General features: G+C 39.7%; 1 protein-coding gene across 10 annotated transcripts in view; it reads right to left on the reverse strand.

Moving 5' to 3' along the window:
- The window catches only part of Mvl (solute carrier family member malvolio), a 167,423-nt gene that overhangs the window by 51,702 nt on the left and 89,919 nt on the right, over positions 1 to 25,802 (reverse strand). For all 10 annotated transcript variants that reach the window (XM_071681533.1, XM_071681531.1, XM_071681530.1 and 7 more), the window contains exons 7-10: positions 24,022 to 24,069; positions 19,912 to 20,070; positions 16,926 to 17,018; positions 1,145 to 1,278 (exon numbers count right to left, since the gene is read on the reverse strand). In XM_071681533.1, the coding sequence (XP_071537634.1) occupies positions 1,145 to 1,278; positions 16,926 to 17,018; positions 19,912 to 20,070; positions 24,022 to 24,069 (434 nt within the window). The remainder of the gene's footprint in view (positions 1 to 1,144; positions 1,279 to 16,925; positions 17,019 to 19,911; positions 20,071 to 24,021; positions 24,070 to 25,802) is intronic.

Genomic DNA, 25,802 nt, shown 5'->3' on the forward strand with positions numbered 1-25,802 from the left:
AACTGTTTGGGGTGACAGACATATTTATACTGAAAAGAATCAAATTTTAGTACCAGTCTTTGTAGGAATATCTGATGTATCAGTCTTTGTTCTACACCAATTAGTATGTCTGTCTATCTATATCTCTGATCCCCAATCCCTCCAGGAACTCCCTCAAGGGGAGGGTGGCCATGGCAAAATAGTCTCCATAACTGAAGTACTTCAGTGCCACTTTTTTGCCTTTAATGCCTTTCCCTTAAGAGTCCACTGCACAGGTCAACTCCAGCATAGTGTTTCTAGAGGCCCCATCCTACTGCCTACTTCTACCTAATGTTCCTGCCTAACAATTCAACCTAATTCTCCTGCCTAATTTTCCAACCAGCTACTTCTATCTAATGTTTCTACCTAATGTTCCTACCTACTACTTCTATCTGTTGCACATACCATTTTGTCAAAATGCACTGTTACCACACAGCATTCTTAGGAAAATCCAGAGTTACAAAGAATGAGTTGTGTTAGTTAAGGGTTCTCTAGTATTATGTATGAAAAGGAAAGATTATATGTTTATGGACAGAATGCCAGCAGTTCACGTATGGGTGGGGCAGTAAAAAAGACAGCTGCCTGGGTCAGGGGAGCATATCTTGACAACCACTGCAAAGCCATCACTAACCCTTTCAATACTAAGGCAGGTAGTACCCAGTGAAAATGGTGCACCATGGCCAGACAGTTGTATCACCTTACACTATGCCCGTAAGTCACATAAATCACTGACACCTATACAAATAACACGCAAGCTTAAAGCCAACTCCACCCAATCAAATAATCCTCCATCCAATCTGGAACAAGTTCATCTTTCTCAACAGGCTCTTCACTTTTATCTTTCTTAGCAGGCTCTCATGGCCTTCCTGTGATAATAAAATAACTCATGTTTAGCAAATTTATTCCTGTCTATCTACCATTAAGTGTCTTCTCAGATATATAAAAATATTTTCTACTTGTTCTTATCTTTTGACTGATGAAATAAGAGACAGACTTAAATGCATAAGTCACAGATAAACATACTAGAACTATTGGTTTCACACAAAACCACTAACATGTGATCTCTCGCTCCACAAATGTTATACTGTACTTATTCTGTAAGCAAATACTAATTGAAATTACTTACAATCCATTCTTAAAATCATCCCCCATAATTCGCTGTGATGAGGTAAATGTTAAAGTTGGAATGAGAGCGAAAGGAAGCTGTAGTGACATCACTGCATTCAGAAGATCATTCATCCCCGTAAGATCATTGATGTGCTGTAAATACCATCAATATATTAAACCAAAAACATCTGTAATTAAAAAGTTACTTCATTTAATTTACATTCCTACACAACAGTGACATTAAACATTTCCTGTACCTATACCCAGTGTCAGTTACACTTTCATTACTTTCCCATCTGCTCTAAATTAATAAACACAGTGGCAGTATCGTAATTGATTATGTAAGAGGTGCTAATGTGAAAAAAAAAGAAAAATATAAAAGCTCAAAATCAGGGAAAGTTGTCAAGTTTCAGGACCTCAAGGGGATACTTTAATTCTGCTAGAGTATCCAAGTCTCACCCCACCTCCTCGTGGTCACCTTATCAATAAACCCCTTAGGGGTGGAACTATGGAACTAAAGGTGAAGGCATTGCCCATCTCCATCAGGGCAACCCTTTTAAATTTAGACAAACAACTGAGGGGAGCCGAAACTTTTAAGTTTATGGACATTTTGGAGCCACGCTAATTCTGGTAAATGTTGTGCTGAAGTTGCACTCTGCCAGTGACCTGTCAAGGGTGAGGTGCAAAAGACTATGAAGTGGAAATGGAGTCTTCTAGTTTTGCAAATGATTAAAAGAGACAAGCAATTGTGGTGATAGTGCTGAATGTGAATGGGATGACTGGTGAGTGTAAAAGGAGGGAGCTTGTAGAGAGGTTTAAAAGGTGTAGGTTGGATGTGCTAGGGCTTGGGGAAACCCATATCCATGGGCAGTGTGTGTGGAGCGAAAATGGAAGTGATGAATGCAAGTTATGGGAGGGAATAGAAGGTGTGGTATAGACAGGTATGAGTGAAAATTATTGGAAAGAGGGAAAGCAGGATGTGCAATTCTGCTATCACCAAGAGTGTGGGAGGGTGTTACAGAGCATGGATGTAATGGGTCAAGAATAGTGTGGGTGAAAGGAAAGACTGGGACTGTGAAGTATACATGGGTATATGTATATTCGCCTGTGAATATGAAGACTGTATGAGGTATGAAAGAAATTAAGTATTTCAAGAGAAATTTGAATGACTATAGATTGCTTTGAGAATGAAACGTGGTCGTATTGGGTGATAGGAATGCAAAAGTGGGATGTGATGAAATTGGTGAGATAGTTGGTAAAGAAGGAGTGCCTGAAGTAAATAAGAATGGAAATTATCTTGTGAATATTTGTACAGAGAGGTGATAATTCCTTGCAAACTCCTTTTTTTCAGAACAAGATGATCCACAGATATACATGGATGAGGAATAATGGAAGAGAAGAGCAAAAGGCTTTCACTGAGTCTGTGGCAGTGGATGAAAGACTAAGAAAGGCCATGTTAGTTACTAGAGTTGTGAAAGGATTCGTTGAAGGCAATGACCTATTCACAGTTCTTGTGGGGATGAGGATCAGGGAGAAGTGAAGGTATGGTGTAAGAAAAAATGGAGATAAAAGTGTTGACAAAAGAGAAGATTAATCAGAAAGGAAAGTAACTGAAAGCTTAGATGGAAGTACAGTTAATGTAGGAATGCTGTCATGTGAATGAGGTGCTTAAAACATTTAGGGAAATACTATAAAAGGTTGCAGAATTAGTAGTTGAATACAAGGTCGTGAGATATATGAAGAAAGAGGGCAATGCATGGTGAACAGAAGAGATTGGAAATGCTGTGGAAGTGAAGAAAATGGCATATGGTAGATTGCTCACTGGGAATGTACCAGTAGAAGTTCAGCAAAGGAGGAAGTAAGAATATGAAATATGTAATTGCAATATTAAAAAACTGATACAGGAAAGCAAAGAATATAAAATATGTAATTGTAATATTAAAAAACTGATACAGGAAAGCAAAGAAAGAGTAGATGATTTTGGAAGAAGGTTTAAGTGAAAAGTTTTGGGACAATAAAAAACTATACTGGAAGATGACAGAGGAAAGAGGTGGATGTAAGAATAGAAATGATAATGTGAGAAGTAAGGGAGTTAATGAATCAAAAGGAGGAAAAGAAAGGATGATGGGAAGAGTATTTTGAACAACTGATGAATGTGGGAGAAGGGGAGGCAGCTGTTGTTACATGCATGGGTATGGAGGATGAAAGGAAGAGGATACAAGTACAAAGGCCTACAGCAAAAAGGAGGTAAGAAGGGCAATAATGAGGCTTAAGATAGAAGAGGCACCTGAAAAGGATGGGATTACAGCTGAAATATTGAAGTATGGAGGAGAAAGTGTGATAGAGTGGAAGTATCTGATATTAATTTCCCATGGAAACAAGCCCTGAGGATTGGATGAAAGCTATTATTGTTCCTTTATTCAAAGGAAAAGGTGTTAAGGATGTATGTATCAATTATAGGGGAATAAGTCTGGTAAGTATACCAAATAAGTGTATGCAAGGACATTTATTGATAGTGATGGAAGTGGCTAAATTCAGAATAAATGAAGAGTAAGGGGGTTTCAGGAAAGGTAGATATGTGGATCAGATTTTTTTGGTAAAGATGACTGTGGAGCTGTGGAAAAGTATTTAGCAAAAGCTATGAAGTTGTATGCAGCTTTTATGGATCTGGAGAAAGCATGTGACAGTGTCAAGTGGAATGCACGGAGGGACAACTGCTGGATGAAGTGAAAGCCTTCTATAGAAGACCAACTGAATGTGTAAGAGTAGATGGAGAGTTAAAAGTTTTAGGATACATGTAGGTGTGAAGCAAGGCTGTGTGATGTCACTGTGACTTTTTAATATTGACAAAGAGGATATATAAGTCAGAAGTGAACGGAACAAGGAGAAGCAGGAAACCAAATGGAGATAGAAGGATGGAGTGAAAAATATTTTGAGTGATTGGGGCCTGAACATACAGGAGGGTGAAAGGCATGATAGGAATATAATGTGGTATAGCGGGGTCGACGTGCTGTCTATGGATTGAACCAGGGCATGTGAAATGTCTGGGGTAAACCATGGAAAGTTTTGTGGGGCCTGGATGTGGAAAGGGAACTGTGGTTTCAGTATATTACACATGGCAGCTAGAGAATAAGTGTGAACAAATGTGGCCTTTGTTGTCTTTTCCTAGCGCTACCTCACGCGCATGCGTGGGGAGGGGGGTGCCATTTCATGTGTGTTGGGGTGGCAGCAGGAATGGATGAAGGCAGCATGTATGAATATGTACATGTGTGTATGTGTATATGTCTATGTATGTATATTTATGTATACGTTGAAATGTATAGGTATGTATATGTGCATGTGTGGGCATTCATGTATATACATGTGTATGTGGGTGGGTTGGGCCTTTCTTTCATCTGTTTCCTTGCCCTACCACACTAAAGCAGGAGAATGCGACAAAGTGTAATAATAAGAATTAATACTAACACATCACTTATCAATTCATTATACGTAATCGCTGATTCCCGCATCAGCGAGGCAGCACCAGGAAACATACGAAGAATAGGCCCATCCACTCATATACACACATATATATTGGAAGGGATCACAATGTTGCACGAGACCAAGTATATTCCTATGAGTCCATGAGGAAAATGAAACACGATAAGTTCCCAAGTGCACTTTCGTGTAATAATCCAAGACAATCGCATGTTTACCAAGTGGCGTCCTAGCTATGTCTCTTCACTGTATATCAACTGACTGTTATATTTCTCTCGTGTCTCCCATGATGATGTGATTGTTACATGAAATTGCACTTGGGAACTTATCGTGTTTCATTTTCCCCGTGGACTCATAGGAATATATACTTTTTTTTTTAATTTTCCAAAAAAAAGAACAGAGAAGGGGGCCAGGTGAGGATATTCCCTCAAAGGCCCAGTCCTCTGTTCTTAACGCTACCTCGCTAATGCAGGAAATAGCAAATAGTATGAAAGAAAGAAGATATATATATATATATATATATATATATATATATATATATATATATATATATATATATATATATATCTTTTTCTTTTCTTTCTTTCGTACTATTCGCCATTTCCCGCATTAGCGAGGTAGCGTTATGAACAGAGGACTGGGCCTTAGAGGGAATATCCTCACCTGGCCCCCTTCTCTGTTCCTTCTTTTGGAAAATTAAAAAAAAACGAGAGGGGAGGATTTCCAGCCACCCGCTCCCTTCCCTTTTAGTCGCCTTCTACGACACGCAGGGAATACGTGGGAAGTATTCTTTCTCCCCTATCCCCAGGGATAATATATATATATATATATATATATATATATATATATATATATATATATATATATTTTTTGCTTTGTCGCTGTCTCCCGCGTTTGCGAGGTAGCGCAAGGAAACAGACGAAAGAAATGGCCCAACCCACCCCCATACACATGTATATACATACGTCCACACATGCAAATATACATACCTACACAGCTTTCCATGGTTTACCACAGACGCTTCACATGCCCTGATTCAATCCACTGACAGCACGTCAACCCCGGTATACCACATCGATCCAATTCACTCTATTCCTTGCCCTCCTTTCACCCTCCTGCATGTTCAGGCCCCGATCACACAAAATCTTTTTCACTCCATCTTTCCACCTCCAATTTGGTCTCCCACTTCTCCTCGTTCCCTCCACCTCCGACACATATATCCTCTTGGTCAATCTTTCCTCACTCATTCTCTCCATGTGCCCAAACCATTTCAAAACACCCTCTTCTGCTCTCTCAACCACGCTCTTTTTATTTCCACACATCTCTCTTACCCTTACGTTACTTACTCGATCAAACCACCTCACACGACACATTGTCCTCAAACATCTCATTTCCAGCACATCCACCCTCCTGCGCACAACTCTATCCATAGCCCACGCCTCGCAACCATACAACATTGTTGGAACCACTATTCCTTCAAACATACCCATTTTTGCTTTCCGAGATAATGTTCTCGACTTCCACACATTCTTCAAGGATCCCAGGATTTTCGCCCCCTCCCCCACCCTATGATTCACTTCCGCTTCCATGGTTCCATCCGCTGCCAGATCCACTCCCAGATATCTAAAACACTTTACTTCCTCCAGTTTTTCTCCATTCAAACTTACCTCCCAATTGACTTGACCCTCAACCCTACTGTACCTAATAACCTTGCTCTTATTCACATTTACTCTTGACTTTCTTCTTTCACACACTTTACCAAACTCAGTCACCAGCTTCTGCAGTTTCTCACATGAATCAGCCACCAGCGCTGTATCATCAGCGAACAACAACTGACTCACTTCCCAAGCTCTCTCATCCACAACAGACTTCATACTTGCCCCTCTTTCCAAAACTCTTGCATTCACCTCCCTAACAACCCCATCCATAAACAAATTAAACAACCATGGAGACATCACACACCCCTGCCGCAAACCTACATTCACTGAGAACCAATCACTTTCCTCTCTTCCTACACGTACACATGCCTTACATCCTCGATAAAAACTTTTCACTGCTTCTAACAACTTTCCTCCCACACCATATATTCTTAATACCTTCCACAGAGCATCTCTATCAACTCTATCATATGCCTTCTCCAGATCCATAAATGCTACATACAAATCCATTTGCTTTTCTAAGTATTTCTCACATACATTCTTCAAAGCAAACACCTGATCCACACATCCTCTACCACTTCTGAAACCACACTGCTCTTCCCCAATCTGATGCTCTGTACATGCCTTCACCCTCTCAATCAATACCCTCCCATATAATTTACCAGGAATACTCAACAAACTTATACCTCTGAAATTTGAGCACTCACTCTTATCCCCTTTGCCTTTGTACAATGGCACTAGGCACGCATTCCGCCAATCCTCAGGCACCTCACCATGAGTCATACATACATTAAATAACCTCACCAACCAGTCAACAATACAGTCACCCCCTTTTTTAATAAATTCCACTGCAATACCATCCAAACCTGCTGCCTTGCCGGCTTTCATCTTCCGCAAAGCTTTTACTACCTCTTCTCTGTTTACCAAATCATTTTCCCTAACCCTCTCACTTTGCACACCACCTCGACCAAAACACCCTATATCTGCCACTCTATCATCAAACACATTCAACAAACCTTCAAAATACTCACTACATCTCTTTCTCACATTATCACTACTTGTTATCTCCTCCCCATTTGCGCCCTTCACTGAAGTTCCCATTTGCTCCCTTGTCTTATGCACTTTATTTACCTCCTTCCAGAACATCTTTTTATTCTCCCTGAAATTTAATGATACTCTCTCAACCCAACTCTCATTTGCCCTCTTTTTCACCTCTTGCACCTTTCTCTTGACCTCCTGTCTCTTTCTTTTATACATCTCCCACTCAATTGCATTTTTTTTTTTTCCCTGCAAAAATCGTCCAAATGCCTCTCTCTTCTCTTTCACTAATAATCTTACTTCTTTATCCCACCACTCACTACCCTTTCTAATCAACCCACCTCCCACTCTTCTCATGCCACAAGCATCTTTTGCACAATCCATTACTGATTCCCTAAATACATCCCATTCCTCCCCCACTCCCCTTACTTCCATTGTTCTCACCTTTTTCCATTCTGTACTCAGTCTCTCCTGGTACTTCCTCACACAAGTCTCCTTCCCAAGCTCACTTACTCTCATCACCCTCTTCACCCCAACATTCACTCTTCTTTTCTGAAAACCCATACAAATCTTCACCTTAGCCTCCACAAGATAATGATCAGACATCCCTCCAGTTGCACCTCTCAGCACATTAACATCCAAAAGTCTCTCTTTCGCGCGCCTGTCAATTAACACGTAATCCAATAATGCTCTCTGGCCATCTCTCCTACTTACATACGTATACTTATGTATATCTCGCTTTTTAAACCAGGTATTCCCAATATACATATAGGTCACATGGAGAGAATGAGTGAGGAAAGACTGACCAAGAGGATATATGTGTCAGAGGTGGAGGGAACTGGGAGACCAAATAGGAGGTGGAAATATGGAGTTAAAAAAAGATTTTGAGTGATCGGGGCCTGAACATGCAGGAGGCTGAAAGGCGTGCAAGGAATAGAGTGAATTGGAATGATGTAGTATACCGGGGTCGTCATGCTGTCAATGGATTGAACCAGGGCATGTGAAGCGTCTGAGGTAAACCATGAAAAGTTCTGTGGGGCATGGATGTGGAAAGGGAGCTGTGGTTTCAGTGCATTATACATGACAGCTAGAGACTGAGTGTGAATGAATGTGGCCTTTGTTGTCTTTTCCTCGTGCTACCTCGCGCACATGCGGGGGGGAGGGGGTTGTTATTTCAGGTGAGGCAGGGTGGCAATGGGAATGAATAAAGGCAGACAGTATGAATTATGTACGTGAGTATATATGTATATGTCTGTGTGTATATATATGTATACGTTGAGATGTATAGGTATGTATATTTGCGTGTGTGGATGTGTATGTATATACATGTGTATGTGGGTGGGTTGGGGCATTCTTTTGTCTGTTTCCTTGCGCTACCTCGCTAACACGGTAGACAGCGACAAAGCAAAATAATATATTTATTATCCCTAGGGATAGGGGAGAAAGAATACTTCCCATGTATTTCCTGTGTGTCGTAGAAGGCAACTAAAAGGGGAGGGAGAGGGTGGCTGAAAATTCTCCCCTCTCGTTTTTTTTTTTTTTTTTATTTCCCAAAAGAAGGAACAGAGAAGGGGGCCAGGTGAGGATATTCCCTCAAAGGCCCAGTCCTCTGTTCTTAATGCTACCTTGCTAATGCGGGAAATGGCGAATAGTATGAAAGAAAGATCTATATCTATACATAAATGCCCATACACGCACATATACATACATATACATATCAACATATACATACACATACACAGAATAAACATATAAACACATGTACATATTCATCCTTGCTTGCCTTCATCCATTCCTGTCACTACCCCACCACACAGGGATATAGCATCGCTATCCCCTACTCTCATGAGGTAGCACTAGGAAAACAGACAAAAAAGGTCACATTTGTTTACACAAAGTATTTAGCTATCATGTGTAATGTACCAAAACCAAAGCTCCCTATCTACATCCAGGCCCCACAGACCTTTCCATGGTTTACCCCAGATGCTTCACATGCCCTGGTTCAGTCATTTGACAGCACGTTGACCTCAGTACACTACATCATTCCAATTCACTCTATTCTTTGCATGCCTCTCACCCTCCTGTATGTTCAGGCCCCGATCGCTCAAAATCTTTTTCACTACCTTCTTTCCACCTCCAATTTGGTCTTCCGCTTCTCCTTGTTCCCTTCACCTCTGACACACATATCCTCTTTGTCAATCTTTCCTCACTCATTCTCTCCATATGTCCAAACCATTTCAACACAACCTCTTCTGCTTTCTCAACCACATTCTTTTCATTTCCACACATCTCTTTTACCCTTTCATTACTTACTCGATCAAACCTCATACCACATATTGTCCTCAAGCATTTCATTTCCAACACATTGACCATCCTACATACTATCCTGTCTATAGCCAATGCCTAGCAACCATATAACACTGCTGGAACTACTATTCCTTCAAACATACCCATTTTTGCTCTCCGAGATAACATTCTCTCCTTCCACACATTCTTCATCGCCCCTAGAACCTAAGCCTCCTCCCCCACCCTGTGACTCACTTTCGCTTCCAAGGTTCCATCTGCTGCTGAGTCCCCTCCCAGATATCTAAAATACTTCACTTCCTCCAATTTTCTCTGTTCAAACATATATTCAAATTAACTTGTCCCTCAACCCTACTGAACCTAATAACCTTGCTCTTATTCACATTACTCTTAACTTTCTCCCTTCACACACTTTTCCAAACTTAGTCACCAACTTCTGTAGTTTCTCACTTGAATCAGCCACTACAGCTGTATCATCAGCAAATGACAATTGACTCACTTCCCAGGTCCTCTCATCCCCAACAGACTGCATACTTTCCCCTCTCTCTAAAACTCTTGCATTTACCTCCCTAACCACTCCATCCATAAACAAATTAAACAACCATGGGGATATCACACACCCCTCCCACAAACTGATATTCGATGGGACTCTCCTCTCTTTATACTCATACACATGATTTACAGGAGAACTAGGGAAAAAGGGTGCAGAGATGGAGTGTGGTGGTGAGATACGGTGGATAGTGGCAAGTCTGTTTGTGGATAATATCGTGTTGTTTGCTGTGATAGAGGAGGAGCTGCGGAAAGTTGTGTGTTTTGTGATATGTGTATAAGTAGGCAATTGAAGGTAAATACAAGTAAAAGGAAAACAGAGTGAAATATAGATTTTGTAAAACCATATAGAGTGAAAGAAGAAAAAGTACTAAATTGTGCTTTGGATATGAGGAAAGAAAGACGAGATGAGGTGAGAGAATTCACGTACTTAGGATCTGTCTTGCATAAGTTTGGTGAAATGGAAGGGGAGATAAGTGAGAGAGCAGTACTGGGTTGAAGAGTCATTGGGTCCCTTAACTGAATTATGAAGGGTAGAGGTGTAAGTATGGAAGTGAAGAGAGGATTAAGGGCCAGCATAGTCCTCCCATCCTGGACCAATTTAGCCAAAACATGTACATGGAATGAGTTAAAGAGGCCAACAATCCAGGCTGCAGAAATGAGCTATTTGAGAAAAGCATGTGGTTTGACTAGATGAAATGGTGAAAGAAACAAAGGGGTATATGAGAGATGTGGTATGGCAGTAAATGCTAAGGGAATGAATTGTGGAGTGATAGAATGGGTGAAACATATTTTAAGGTAGTTCAGGAGTATGGAAAGAGTGAAAGACTGGGTGTTTACAAGGAGTGTGTACGGTAGTATAACTGAAGGGATTGGTGTGAGAGGAAGACACTTGTGACATGGGCAAACAGGGTAGAGGAATACTGGAGGGAGACAAATGGTGAAAGAATGCGAGTCTTTTGCCATGGCCACCCCTTGATGGAAGTTCCCTAAGGGAACAGGCATCAAAGGTATAGATAGATAGAAACACGTTCAAGATACCGCATACCATCAACATTAAATGGAATGAGAGTAAACAAAATGGCGGATCATGATAAGTTCTAGGCGAAAACAATTAAAGAAGGAAGAAATATGATAGTTAAGCTCATGACTATTCTTTTCAATGTCACTTGCTAAAGGGAAAGTTCCTCAGGATTAGGAGTTTGCGAATGTAACATCATATTCAAAAAAGGTAATAAATATACCTGCCTAGAAATCATCACCCAATTATCCTGACTTTCACACCAAATGAACTTACAGAAACAATCATTTAAAACAATCCAGTAAATCATTTAGATGATCAACATCTAAAACCAATCTGCAGTATGGTTTTCAAGAATAATTTTCTGATCTGACAAATCTACTTGATTTCTATTATGATTTAATCAACATGTATATGAAAGTCACGTAACTGGTATCATTTATGTAGAATTTCAAAAATTATTCACTAAGGTTTAGGGACATGGTGCAGGTGGGATTGTCCTCTAGTGGACAGCAAATTGGGTGCATGGTTTAAAGAAAAAAAAAACATGCAGTGCATCACAGGGATCACTCTTGGAACCAGTTTTCTTTCTAACATATGTCAATGAAAGTGATTGTAGGCTGCACTGTAAAACATCAAAATTAACAGATGACAGTAAGTTGGGAAATGAGACTACATAAAAATCAATGTCTACAACTGCATGCTGACATACAAAAGATGGTAAACTGGGTTCACAAGTGGGAGAAGAATTTTACTATCAATAAGTGCAGTTCACACATAAGTAAAAACAAGGCCAGATATAATGTAAATTCTGCTATGCTGCAAACAATAAATAAGGGAAAAGTTTCAGGTTTAATCATCTCTATAATGTGGACTGGGATGATAAGCAAACTCAAGTGAGAGCTTTTGAACCTTATTACAAAAATTTTGGCTTGTGTAGAAACCCTCTTCAAGAAGAATGAGTTAAATACAAGGACACAAGACTATATACATCCTCACAGGCAAACATCTTTGCCATGCTAGATGCCACACTGTGTTCCTCCCTGGTCATCTGGATCCTCCCCTATTTTCTTCTCCTTATCTGGCCAAACATACAAAACCATTGTAGTTGGTCGTAACTCATCCTAAACATATATAGGCAATTCTAATGCTTTTCTCATTTGCTTAATCAATACTTTGTGCATTACTTCAGCCCCTTACCACCTTGATAAATGTCCAAGTTTCTCTATATGACCAAAAAGCACATTCACTGTGCTTTGATGACATGCATCAGTTTTTAAGCTCAATGATTCTTTTGGCTATGCCTTGCCCCATTTCCCAATAGTACATGGCTTGACTTCCAGCTCAAGATGTACTGTACACCACAATATCTTTGTTGATGTTTTATCACTTTTTTCTTTCAATATATCACCTATCTTTTCCCTAGTGAAGTAGTAATATATGTTACCATCATTTGTAAGCCTCTATTGCCATCCAAGACCTTCCTTCAATCTGGAACTGTTATATACCTCTAGTTTTCCACTGGGTTTCTTTCAACATTCCCTCTGTGCATTTCCATTATGTTATGGGCCTTTTTCTTGAGTTTAATAAACTCTCAGGTTAACACAACTTCTTGAATACCTGTCCTATTCCTCCAATTACTTTTTTTTTATTATACTTAATCGCTGTCTCCCGCGTTAACGATGTAGCGCAAGGAAACAGACAAAAGAATGACCCAACCCACCCACATACACATGAATATACATAAATGCACACACACACATATATATACCCCGACCCTCTCATTTCACACACCACATCGACCAAAACACCCTATATCTGCCACTCTATCATCAAACACATTCAACAAACCTTCAAAATACTCACTCCATCTTCTCACTTCACCACTACTTGTTATCACCTCCCCATTAGCCCCCTTCACCGATGTTCCAATTTGTGCTCTTGCCTTACGCACTTTATTTACCTCCTTCCAAAACATCTTTGTATTCTCCCTAAAACTTAATGATACTCTCTCACCCCAACTCTCATATGCTTTCTTTTTCACCTCTTGCACCTTTCTCATGACCTCCTCCCTCTTTTATACATCTCCCAGTCATTTGCACTACTTCCTTGCAGAAATCTTCCAAACGTCTCTCTCTTCTCTTTCACTAACAATCTTACTTCTTCATCCCACCACTCACTACCCTTTCTAATCTGCCCACCTCCCATGTTTCTCATCCCACAAGCATCTTTTGCGCAAGCCATCACTACTTCCCTAATTACATCCCATTACTCCCCCTCTGTGATTTGCTCTCACCTTTTGCCATTCTGCACTCAATCTCTCCTGGTTATTCCTCACACAAGTCTCCTTTCCAAGCTCACTCACTCTCACCACTCTCTTCACCCCAACATTCTCTCTTCTTTTCTGAAAACCTCTACAAATCTTCACCTTCACCTCCACAAGTTAATGATCAGACATCACTCTAGCTGCCCCTTTCAGCACATTAACATCCAAAAGTCTGTCTTTCACACACCTATCAATTAACATGTAATCCAATAATGCTCTCTGGCCATCTCTCCGACTTCCATTTGTATACTTATTTATATTTCTCTTTAAACCAGGTATTCTCAATCACCAGTCCTTTTTCAGCACACAAATCTACAAGCTCTTCACCATTTCCATTTACAACACTGAACACCCCATGTACACCAATTATACCCTCAACTGCCACCTTTGCATTCAAATCACCCATCACTATAACCCGGTCTCAGGCATCAAAGCTACTAACTCACTCACTCAGCTTCTCCCAAAACACTTGCCTCTCATGATCTTTCGTCTCATGACCAGGTGCATATGCACCAATAATCAACCATCTCTCTCCATCCACTTTCAGTTTTACCCATATCAATCTAGAGTTTACTTTCTTACAATCTATCACATACTCCCACAACTCCTGCTTCAGAAGTAGTGCTACTCCTTCCTTTGCTCTTGTCCTCTCAGCAACCCCTGACTTTACTCCCAAGACATTCCCAAACTACTCTTCCCCTTTACCCTTGACCTTTGTTTCACTCAGAGCCAAAACATCTAGGTTCCTTTCCTCAAGCATACTAACCAATCAACAACACAGTCACCCCCTTTTTTTTTTTTTATAAATTCCACTGCAATACCATACAAACCTGCCACCTTGCTGGCTTTCATCTTCCACAAAGCTTTCACCACCTCCTCTCTGTTTACTCATCTTGGTTACATCCACACACATTTAGACACCCCAATCTGAGCCTTCAAGGAGGATGAGCACTCCCTGCATGACTCCTTCCTCTGTTTTCCGAAATACTTGTCTACATATTCTAATTGCTCTAAAAAAATAGTTTTTACTCCAAACTTTATTCCTTCATTATGGACCAAAAGATAATGAATAAAATCATTCTTGTTGGTGAATGGACAATAATGACATACCATCATCAACATATATCTACTATGACAACTTTCATTCTCTTTCTCCATGGTTATGCTTCACACCATAATTGCCCTTCACCTTGCTCTCATCTCATGCAATGCCATATCCATAAGAACATTTAAAAAAACCATGGTAACATTACACAGCCTTGACATTTCCACATTCATGTCAGACCACTCAATCATACCTCAGCTTCCTCTGATACAAGAAAACTTCCAAATAAAAAGTTCTTAACTGCATGTGTAAATACTCCATTTACATATTATAATCAAAAGTGCCTCTACTCACTTTTTTATGCCTTTTCTAAAGCCAAAAATGCTGCATACACCTTCCATTTCTTTGAAATTTCTCATTTGACTTGCTGACTCAAAATCATATCTCAGGAGTGTCAGCCACAACTACCAATACTTCCATGCTTCTAATCATACAATAAGAATACACCATTCTTTCAGTATTAGGCATTTCAGAATATTCACCATTACTCCCTATAACAATCACCACACCAGTAAATTTCTTTCAATATACATTTCCTATACAGCTACATGAAAATTATGAAACACAAAATCTACCATGATTGAAGGGGTAACCTTGATGATACAGCGCTGGCGGCTGATTCATGTGAGAAACTGCAGAAGCTGGTGACTGAGTTTGGTAAAGTGTGTGAAAGAAGAAAGCTGAGTGTAAATGTGAATAAGAGCAAGGTTATAAGGTATAGTACGGTTGAGAGACAAGTCAATTGGGAGGTAAGTTTGAATGGAGAAAAACTGGAGGAAGTGAAGTGTTTTAGATATCTGGGAGTGGATTTGGCAGCGGATGGAACCGTGGAAGTGAATCATAGGGTGGTGGAGGGGGCGAAAGTTCTGGGAGCGTTGAAGAATGTGTGGAAGTCGAGAACATTATCTCGAAAAGCAAAAATGGGTATGTTTGAAGGAATAGTGGTTCCAACAATGTTATATGGTTGCGAGGTGTGGGCTATAGATAAAGTTGTACGGAGGAGGGTGGATGTGCTGGAAATGAGATGTTTGAGGGCAATATGTGTTGTGAGGTGGTTTGATCGAGTAAGTAATGAAAGGGTAAGAGAGATGCGTGGTAATAAAAAGAGTGTGGTTGAGAGAGCAGAAGAGGGTGTTTTGAAATGGTTTGGTCATATGGAGAGAATGAGTGAGGAAAGATCGACCAGGAGGATATATGTGTCAGAAGTGGAGGGAACGAAAAGAAGTGGGAGACCAAATTGGAGGTGGAAAGATGGAGTGAAAAAGATTTTGAGTGACTGAGGCCTGAACATGCAGGGGGGTGAAAGGAGTGCAAGGAATAGAGTGAGTTGGAACAATATGGTATACCAGGGTCGATGTGCTGTCAATGGATTGAACCAGGGCATGTGAAACATCTGGGGTAAACCATGGAAAGTTCTGTGGGGTCTGGATGTGGAAAGGGAGCTGTGGTTTCGGTGCATTATTACATGACAGCTAGAGACTGAGTGTGAACGAATGTGGCCTTTGTTGTCTTTTCCTAGCGCTACCTCACGCACACGAGGGGGCAGGGGGTTGTTATTTCATATGTGGCGGGGTGGCGATGGGAATGAATAAAGGCAGACAGTATGAATTAGGTACATGTGTATATATGTATATGTCTGTGTGTATATATATATGTATACGTTGAGATGTTTTTTCTTTCTTTTAAACTATTCGCCATTTCCCGCGTTAGCGAGGTAGCGTTAAGAACAGAGGACTGGGCTTTTTTGGAATATCCTCACCTGGCCCCCTCTGTTCCTTCTTTTGGAAAATTAAAAAAAAATGAGAGGGGAGGATTTCCAGCCCCCCGCTCCCTCCCCTTTTAGTCGCCTTCTATGACACGCAGGTAATACGTGGGAAGTATTCTCAATCCCCTATCCCCAGGGATATCGTTGAGATGTATAGGTATGTATATTGCATGTGTGGACATGTATGTATATACATGTGTATGTGGGTGGGTTGGGCCATTCTTTTGTCTGTTTCCTTGCGCTACCTCGCTAACGCGGGAGACAGCGACAAAGCAAGCAAGCAAGATGTTGAGATGTATAGGTATGTATATTTTGCGTGTGTGGACGTGTATATATATACATGTGTATGTGGGTGGGTTGGGCAATTCTTTCATCTGTTTCCTTGCACTACCTCGCTAATGCAGAAGACAGCGATGAAGCAAAACAAAGCAAAATAACTTTTCCTATAATCATAATCAAATCATGATTATCAGAATAAGTATACTGTTATTTCTGTGGACAACATAAGAACATATTATAACTAATTGTTACATTAAAAACATGGCTTTAATAACTACCTGGTAGAAAGCAATAAAGAAAGTTGGAGTAATGGCAATTGTACGGGTTAGAAGAACTCTCTGCCAACGCTTCCATCGAAGGTTAAGGAAACCCTGAAAAAGGAACAAAATATGAATACTTACACAGCTACATGAAAATTATGAAACACAAAATCTACCATGATTGAAAGGGTAACGTTGATGATAATTCCACAGTATTATATTTATTAGTAATCTTTATTGTTAGTTAGTTAGTTAGCTGGGAGATAAGTTTGAGTGTAGCAAAACAGAAAGAAGTGAAATGTTTTTAGATATCTGGGAGGGTACTTCGCTGCAAATGGAACCATGGAAACAGAAGTGTCATAGGGTGGGGGAGGTAAGGTTCTGGGAGCAATGAAGAATGTGTGGAAAGACCTTATCTCAAAGAGCAACAGTGGGTATGTTTAAAGGAATAGTAGTTCCAGCAATATCATATGATAGCGAGGCATGGGCTATACATAGAATTGTGCAGGGGAGGGTGGATGTGTTGGAAATGAAATGTGGTGTGAGGTGGTTTGATTGAGTAAGTAATGAAAGGGTAAGGAAGATGTGTGGAAATAAAAAAAAGAGTGTAGGTGAGAGACTAGAGGAGGGAATGTGAAATGGTTTGGATATATGGAGAGAATGATGAGAAAAGGTTGACAAAGAGGATATATGTGTCAGAAGTGGAGGGAACAAGAAGTGGGACACCAAAGTCCAGATAAAAGGATGGAGTGAAAACAATATTGAGCAATTGGGGCCAGAATATGCAGTAGGGTGAAAGGCATGCACAGAATAGAGTGTACTGGAACAGTGTGCTATACTGGGGTCAACATGCCATCGATGGACTGAACCAGGACATGTAAAACTCTGGGATAAACCATGGAAAGGTCTGTAGGGCCTGGATGTGGACAGAGAGATGTGGTTTTGGTGCTCATGTATGGATGCGAGCTGATGTGGCCTCTCTTTTGTCTGTTTCCTGGCCCTACCTCACTGACACAGGGGGTGGGGCAAGGTGGCACCTCTTCTTCTTGTATTTCAGTTTCTAAAAGCGGGAACAGAAGAAAGAGCCAAGCAGGGAGTACTCATCCTCCTCAAAGGCTCAGATCGGGGTGTCTGAATATATGTGGATGTAATGAAGGTGAGAAGAGAGGAGAGACAGGTTGTATGTTTGAGGAAAGAAACCTGGGTGTTCTGGCTCTTAGTGAAATGAAGTTCAAGGGTAAAAGGAAGAATGGTTTGAAAATGTCATAGGAGTAAAGTCGGGCTGGTGAGAGGACAAGGGCTAACAAAGGAGTAGCACTGAAGTAATTCTAGATTAATGTAGGTAAAACTGAAAGTGAATGGCTTATGCACTTGACCATGAGAACCATATAACACTGTTGGAACCACTATCCCTTCAAACATACCCATTTTTGCTCTCCGAGATAACGTTCTCTCCTTCTGGCTCCCAGGACCTTCACCCCCTCCCCTACCCTAAGACTCACTTCCACTTCCATGGTTCCATTCACTGCTAAGTTTACTCCCAGATATCTAAGACATGTCACTTCCTCCAATCTCCATTCAAAATTACATCCCAATTAACTTTTCCCTAACCTTGCTTTTATTCACATTCACTCTCAACTTTCTTCTTCCACACACTTTTCCAAACTCAGTCACCAACTTCTGCAGTTTCTCACTCAAATCAGGCACTAGACTCACTTCCCAGGGCCTCTCCTCTCCAACCAACTGCATACTCACGCATCTCCAAAACCCTTGCATTTACCTCAATAACAACCCCATCTATAAACAAATTAAACAACCATGGGGACATCACACACCCCTGCTGCAGACCAACATTCACTGGGAACCAATCACTCACTTCTCTTCCTATTCATACACATGCCTTACATCCTTGGTAAAAACTTTTCACTGCTTCTAGCAACTTACCTCCCACACCATATAGTCTTAAAACCTTCCACAAAGCATCTCTATCAACCCTATTGTATGCCTTCTCCAGATCCATAAATGCTACACACAAATCCATCTGTTTCTCTAAGTATTTCTTGTATAGATTCTTCAAAGCAAACACCTGATCCACACATCCTATAACACTTCTGACACCACACTGCTCTTCCCCAATCTGATGCCCTGTACATGCCTTCACCCTCTCAATCAATATCCTCCTATATAATTTCCCAGGAATACTCAACAAACTTATACCTCTGTAGTTTGAACGTTCACCTTTATCCCCTTTGCCTTTGTACAATGACACTGCATGCATTCTGCCAATCCTCAGGCACTTCAACATGGTCCATACATACATTGAATATCCTTACCAACCAATCAACAACACAGTCACCCCTTTTTTAATAAATTCCACTGCAATACCATCTAGACTCGCAGCCTTACCTTTTTTCTATACTCAATCGCCATTTCCTGCATTAGGGAGGTAGTGCCAGGAAACAGATGAAAAAAAGGCACATCCACTCGCCTCCACATATATACATACACACGTACATATACATATATATATATACATTTTATTATTCTTTATTATACTTAATCGCTATTTCCCACATCAGCCAGGTACCCAATTTACCAACTGATATGGGAGGCTAAACAGCTAGGTTGACTGTGGACTGCCACAACCAGGATTTGAACTCAGGCAGACTGCAAGTGTGTCATGGTTAGCAATGCAGTTACATCACATACGTCCATGAGTACAGGCATGAGATCACTTATGTCCTAGATGTTATGAAGAGGAAATCATTTACAAAAAAAAAGACAAAATATATCGGTGCTAAAATATGAAAGCCATTTACTCTTTTTGCTTTTGAGTGTTCACAAAAAGCAGTTCAAGTCAAAATTATACCTTTCTGTATGTTTCATACTTTAATGAAATACAGAAGTGTATCTACAGGATGAAAACACCATACTATATGAAGGAAATTGACTGTGAGTATCTCTTCAAAAATATAGAAAGAAAATCATGTATTAAAGTTCTCACCTCCATTGCAAATTGTCCGACATATGTACCAGTCATGGTAGAGCTCTGACCAGCTGCCAGGATTCCTATACACCATATGTACATGCATGCTATCCCAAATGTGCATCCAAGGAATACACCTGCTTTGTAGATGTCAGCATCAACAAGATCATCATTTTGCTGTAACAAGAGCAGAAGTAGTGAAGGTTTGCTTGACTTCATGAATGAGCAGATGCATAGAAGTACAATACTACAATTAAAGGTATTAATTCTAAAAGATAAAATACAATCAGAATCATCATATCAATAGAAACAGGTCTGATATTAGTACTGTATAAGCTATGTTTCATATAAAAAGGGGAATGGCTGATGTAGTTTGCAGAAATTTACAAAATTGCTCCGAATGTTACATAAAAGGAGCATTTAGTAAGTGCTAAGTACAAAATAAATAGAATACATTCAAATAATCCCACTCATTGTGCAAGTCACATTTGTGGCTGGAAGTAGTACAATATATCAAGCATAAAAGACCTATGTCTCTGCAATACATGCATTTACTTTTGTTCCCCTTGCTTTTATATACGGTATTATACATGCATTCCTGTTGTCCTCAGGGTCCTTACTTTGGGCCACACATACAATGCAATTCATCTACACCTGCCACTTTACCACACTTTTGGTCACATAAAAGTTTCAAAACCTCTTTTTCCCAAACCATTTGCCATGATTCTCTCATTCTGTATACCACCTCATCACAAACTCCCAACTAACTACCCTATTATCTGAAACTTGACAGTCCTTCAAAATATTTACTTCATTTCCTCTTCGCCTGTTGTTGTTACCATTTCCCTTTCTACTTCCCTCACCATTGCCCTCATTTGTTCTCTTATTCTCACACTATTCATCTGCTTCTAAAATATTTTCCTATTCTCATAAAGTTCATGTCTACTCCCTCACCCTGTCTCTCATTCACCCTCTTCTTCATCCCCTGTACCTTCCTAATGACCTCTTGCAACTCGTTTTTGTTCATTATCACTTGTACTCCTTCCTTTCAGTTTTCTATAAACAGTAAACCCTCAGTTTAACAGACTTATAGGGGAAGGGGATGTCTGTTAATGATGAAAGTCTTAAATAGAATGTAACCTAAGGGCCATTTTTTATACAATATGCAATATACAGTAATACAATATACAGTTCACATGCTTTCTTTTAATTCCTCTATCACTTAATGCCAATTTGAATTGTAAGGATTGCAAAATTATTTAATAAGTCACAATTCTTTGTATACAGCCTGACTGCATGATAGCTTGAAGCAGACTGAGACTGAAAAAAAGTGAGTATGCCTCATGCTACCAAAAACAAGTGCAATAAGAAATGCACATGGTGTGGCATTTGAGTTTTTTATTTTTCTTCTATTTCATAAATTATTATTAATTAATGTATCATCATTTGCCCAGTCTGTTAAATCGAGGTCTTATTGTACATCTCTTTTCCTTTCAACAGTAATTCAGTTTCTTCATTCAACAACTTAATAACCTCTCTCATTTGCCCACATCCTGCATTCCACATACCACACACTTCACCTGCACTTGAAAGCACTGCTTCCCTAACTACCTGCACATGGTGTGGTGTTTGAGATTTTTTTAATATTTTTTATAAAATTATTATTAATCAATGTATTATTATTTGCCTGGTCTGTTAAATCCAAAAACCATTAAATCAAGGATTTATTGTAAATCTCTTCTCCCTTTCAATCATAATTCAGTTTCTTCATTCCACAACTTAATAACCTCTCATCTGCTGACATACCACACACTTCACCTTCACATGTAAGCACGGCTTCCCTGAGTACTTTCCACTCCTTACCTATTCCTCTTGTTTCATTTGCTTTCACCTTATACCACTCTTCATTCAATCGTTCATCATATCTCAGCAACCTTGTACTATTCCCCTTTCCCCAACAAATGTGACTCTAACAAAATGCATACACATTGTAATAATTGAAGAAGCACTAAACAACCAACCTCCCATTCCAGTCTTAACCCTTACATTCTTGATGTCTTCAAGTGAAGACTTATATAGTAAGTACCAGGAGTCATCACATGAGCTCTGATGTTCCCAAACTTATACTAAATGCCCCTCCGATGTTTTAACATTTGCATGGTTACTTATTACAGAGATTAATCATTCTCTGGAAGCAATTCTGAACTGCAACACATATGTAAATTGATGCAATTATAAATAAATATGCATGAATATATGTATTTATATATATATTCTTCACAATCTTACTTTCATTCACAATCTTACCTTTATTCACATTATTCTCAGCTGCTTCCATTCACACACTCTCCCACGGTCATACACCAGCTTCAGAAGTTTCTCACTCGAGTCTTCCATGAGAGCCATATCATTTGCAAACAGCAACTGACTTACCTCCAAAGCCTCCCAACCCTAGTGTACCACAAACTCACCCCCATTTCAAGACTCGCACTTACCTCCCTCACCATCCCATCCATAAATGGATTAAACAGCCATGGTGACATTACACATCCTTAATGCACAACTATCTTCGCTTGTTCGCTTGAAACCAGTCACTCTTCTCTCTTCCTACTCACACATATGCCATATTCTCCCAGTAAAAACTATGTGTGGCAACTAGTTGTTTTTCTCCTAAACCATATAATCATTGCACCTTCCACAAGGCAACCATATAATCATTGCACCTTCCACAAGGCAACCATATAATCATTGCACCTTCCACAAGGCAACCATATAATCATTGCACCTTCCACAAGGCATCTCTTTCAACCTTATCATATACTGTTTCCAAGAACATATATCCCAAGATTTACTACAGAGACTTAGTATTTCTCACACAAATTCTTCACTGCAGACACTTGGTCCACACTTCAATGGCTACTTATGAAGCCACATTGTTCTTCACAAGTCTTGATGCTCTTTACATTCTACCATCCTCTCAATCACTGCTCTCCCATACAACTTACCTTCTGCCTTTATATAATAGCATTAAATAGGTATTCTGTCAGTCCTCAAGTACCTCATCCTGTTCAATACATACACCGAAAATCATGACAACCTACCAACAACACTGACATCTGCATTTCTTCAGCAATTCAACTGCAATCCCATCCAATCCAGCTGTTTAACCACACATCTTGGGCAAGATTTTCACCACCTTTTCTCTTTTCACAAAACCATTTGCTATGACTTGTTTTACATAACTCCTCATTCCAAACAACCTAAATCTGCCATTTTATTGTCTAACACATTTAACAGTCCTACAAAATACTCATTCCATCTCCCCTTTCCCTCCTGTATGCCTGTTACCACCTCTCCATCTGCTCACCTACCTGATTTGTTCTCCTGTTTTCCTCATACTATTTACCTCATTTCAAAACATTTTTACATTCTCCCATACCTTTGCCAATACTATCTAATCACATCTCTCATTTGCCCTCTTTTTTTTTTTAGCTCCTGCACCTTCCCTCTTGACCTCCTGCCACTTTCTCTTGTACATCTCCCAGTAACTTGCACTTGCTCACTACAAGCATTGTCCATAAAACCGCTCTTCTGTCTTTCTCTGGCAACTCAACTTCCTCATCCCACCACTCAATACACTTTCTCAAATACCCATATCCCATCTTCTATATACCACACACTTCATCCACACAAGGAAGTAGTGCACACCTTAAAAAACTTTTCATTCGTCTTGCAGCCTGAGTTTTACTTACATAATCTCATCTCATGCCATTCCTCATCCAATCTCTCTTGGTTTCCCCCACACTATGCCCACTTTTTCCAGGCACATTCACTTTCATCATCCTCTTTCCATCCATGTGATTTCCTCTGATCCTGAAGCTAATACAAACTTTCATACTTTCCTCCACCATGAAGTGATCAGACATCCCACCAGTTACCACTCTCAGTATATTCACATCCAAAAGTCTTTCCTTTACATGCCAGTTAATTACAACAAAATCCAGCAATGCCCGTTGACCCTGCTCATACATGTATACTTAGTATACTTATGACTGTATCTATTTTTTATCCTGATATTCCCAATCATCAGTCCTTTTTTGCATTAAACTAAACAAGCTATTAACTTACTGGGAATATATCTCCATGGGTGATGTTTGTCGAGTTACATCTATCATGCTGAAATGAATTGATGGTAATCAGTCTTACTATTTACAAACATTTGTTGAAAACTTATATCACTTGCTATCAATCAATTAACACAAAATTACTGACAACATTGGTTCTCAGAAGAGTGATAGAGTGATTATATAAAATTTTCTTTTTAGAATTTTCTTTCTGGATGTGTTGGAAATGAGATGTTTGAGGACAATATGTGGTGTGAGGTGGTTTGATTGAGTAAGTAATGAAAGGGTAAGAGAGATGTGTTGTAATTAAAAGAGCACGATTCAGAGAGCAGAAGAGGGTGTACTGAAATGGTTTGGTCACATGGAGAGAATGTGCGATGAAAGATTGACAAAGAGGATATATGTGTCAGAAGTGGAGGGAACGAGAAGTGGGAGACCAAATTGGAGGTGGAAAGATGGAGTGAAAAAGATTTTGAGTGATTGGGGCCTGAACATACAGGAGGGTGAAAGGCATGCGAGGAATAGAGTGAATTGGAATGATGTGGTATACCAGGGTCAACATGCTGTCAGTGGACTGAACCAGGGCATGGAAAGTTTTGTGGGGCCTGGATGTGGCAAGGGAGCTGTGGTTTCGGTGCATTACACATGACAACTAGAGACTGGGTGTGAATGAATGTGGCCTTTGTTGTCTTTTCCTAGCGCTACCTTGAGCATGTGCGGGGGGAAGGGGGGATACCATTTCATGTGTGGTGGGGTGGCGACGGGAATGGATAAAGGCAGCATGTATGAATATGTACATGTGTATATATGTATGTGCCTATGTATGTATATGTGTGTATACGTTGAAATGTATAGGTATGTATGTATGTGTGTGTGTGGATGTGTATGTATATACATGTGTATGTGGGTCAGTTGGGCCATTCTTTCATCTGTTTCCTTGCGCTACCTCGCTAATGTGGGAGACAGTGACAGAGCACAATATTTTTTCTAGCTGAATTCTTCTTTTGTCATCTGATTCTTCTAATATCAATATGCAACAAAAGATAATGAGATGAAGTGGAAAGCATTTGAGTGTAGTATGGATAGTCATGCAGCTGCTGATAGGATGAAACAATGACTGTTCCATTTTAGAAATTACGAATTTCAGAATTAGAAAAATAAAGAAATTATTACAGAAATAAGCCTATTTAGCAAAAGTGGTAAGGTATAGGAAAAAATTGAATTAACATACAGAAAGGTTATGAGCTCTGAAAAGAGAGGAACACTAAAGATTTAAAAAGAAAAAAGGGTGTGTGGATCAGATTTCTGCACCTGAGTAGGTTGTGGAAAAAAAAATCAAGAGAAAGGGGATATACCTAACATTTAAGGATTTTATTGAGAAATAACACATTACAGGGTGAACTCAGCTGCATCTTCGAATGTTCCGACTTTTTACGATGTGCATGGTAGACAGCTACATGTTAAAATATCTATATAGTACATGTAGTGCTTGTTTGAAAGTAAATTGTTTAAGACAAAAACTTCAAAATATAAAGGAAGAAGGAAATAATCATGTCTGTGTGACACAACCATGGTTATCTGATGTATTGAGACATGTGGTAATAACTGCAATGAAAGTGAGAAGTGATGACTGCAAATTTAACAAGGCTAAACAAAATAAAAGCTATCATGGTCATCTTATGCACATAATGCTCTTCAACTGATGAGAGATGGATAGAATGATATCTTCTTGGTAATTTGTGAAGAAGGATGCTGAAAGCAAATGTGAAAGATATGTAAAACAAG

Source organism: Panulirus ornatus, chromosome 33 (assembly GCF_036320965.1).
Source record: "Panulirus ornatus isolate Po-2019 chromosome 33, ASM3632096v1, whole genome shotgun sequence".
NCBI classification, from domain to species: Eukaryota; Metazoa; Arthropoda; class Malacostraca; order Decapoda; family Palinuridae; genus Panulirus; species Panulirus ornatus.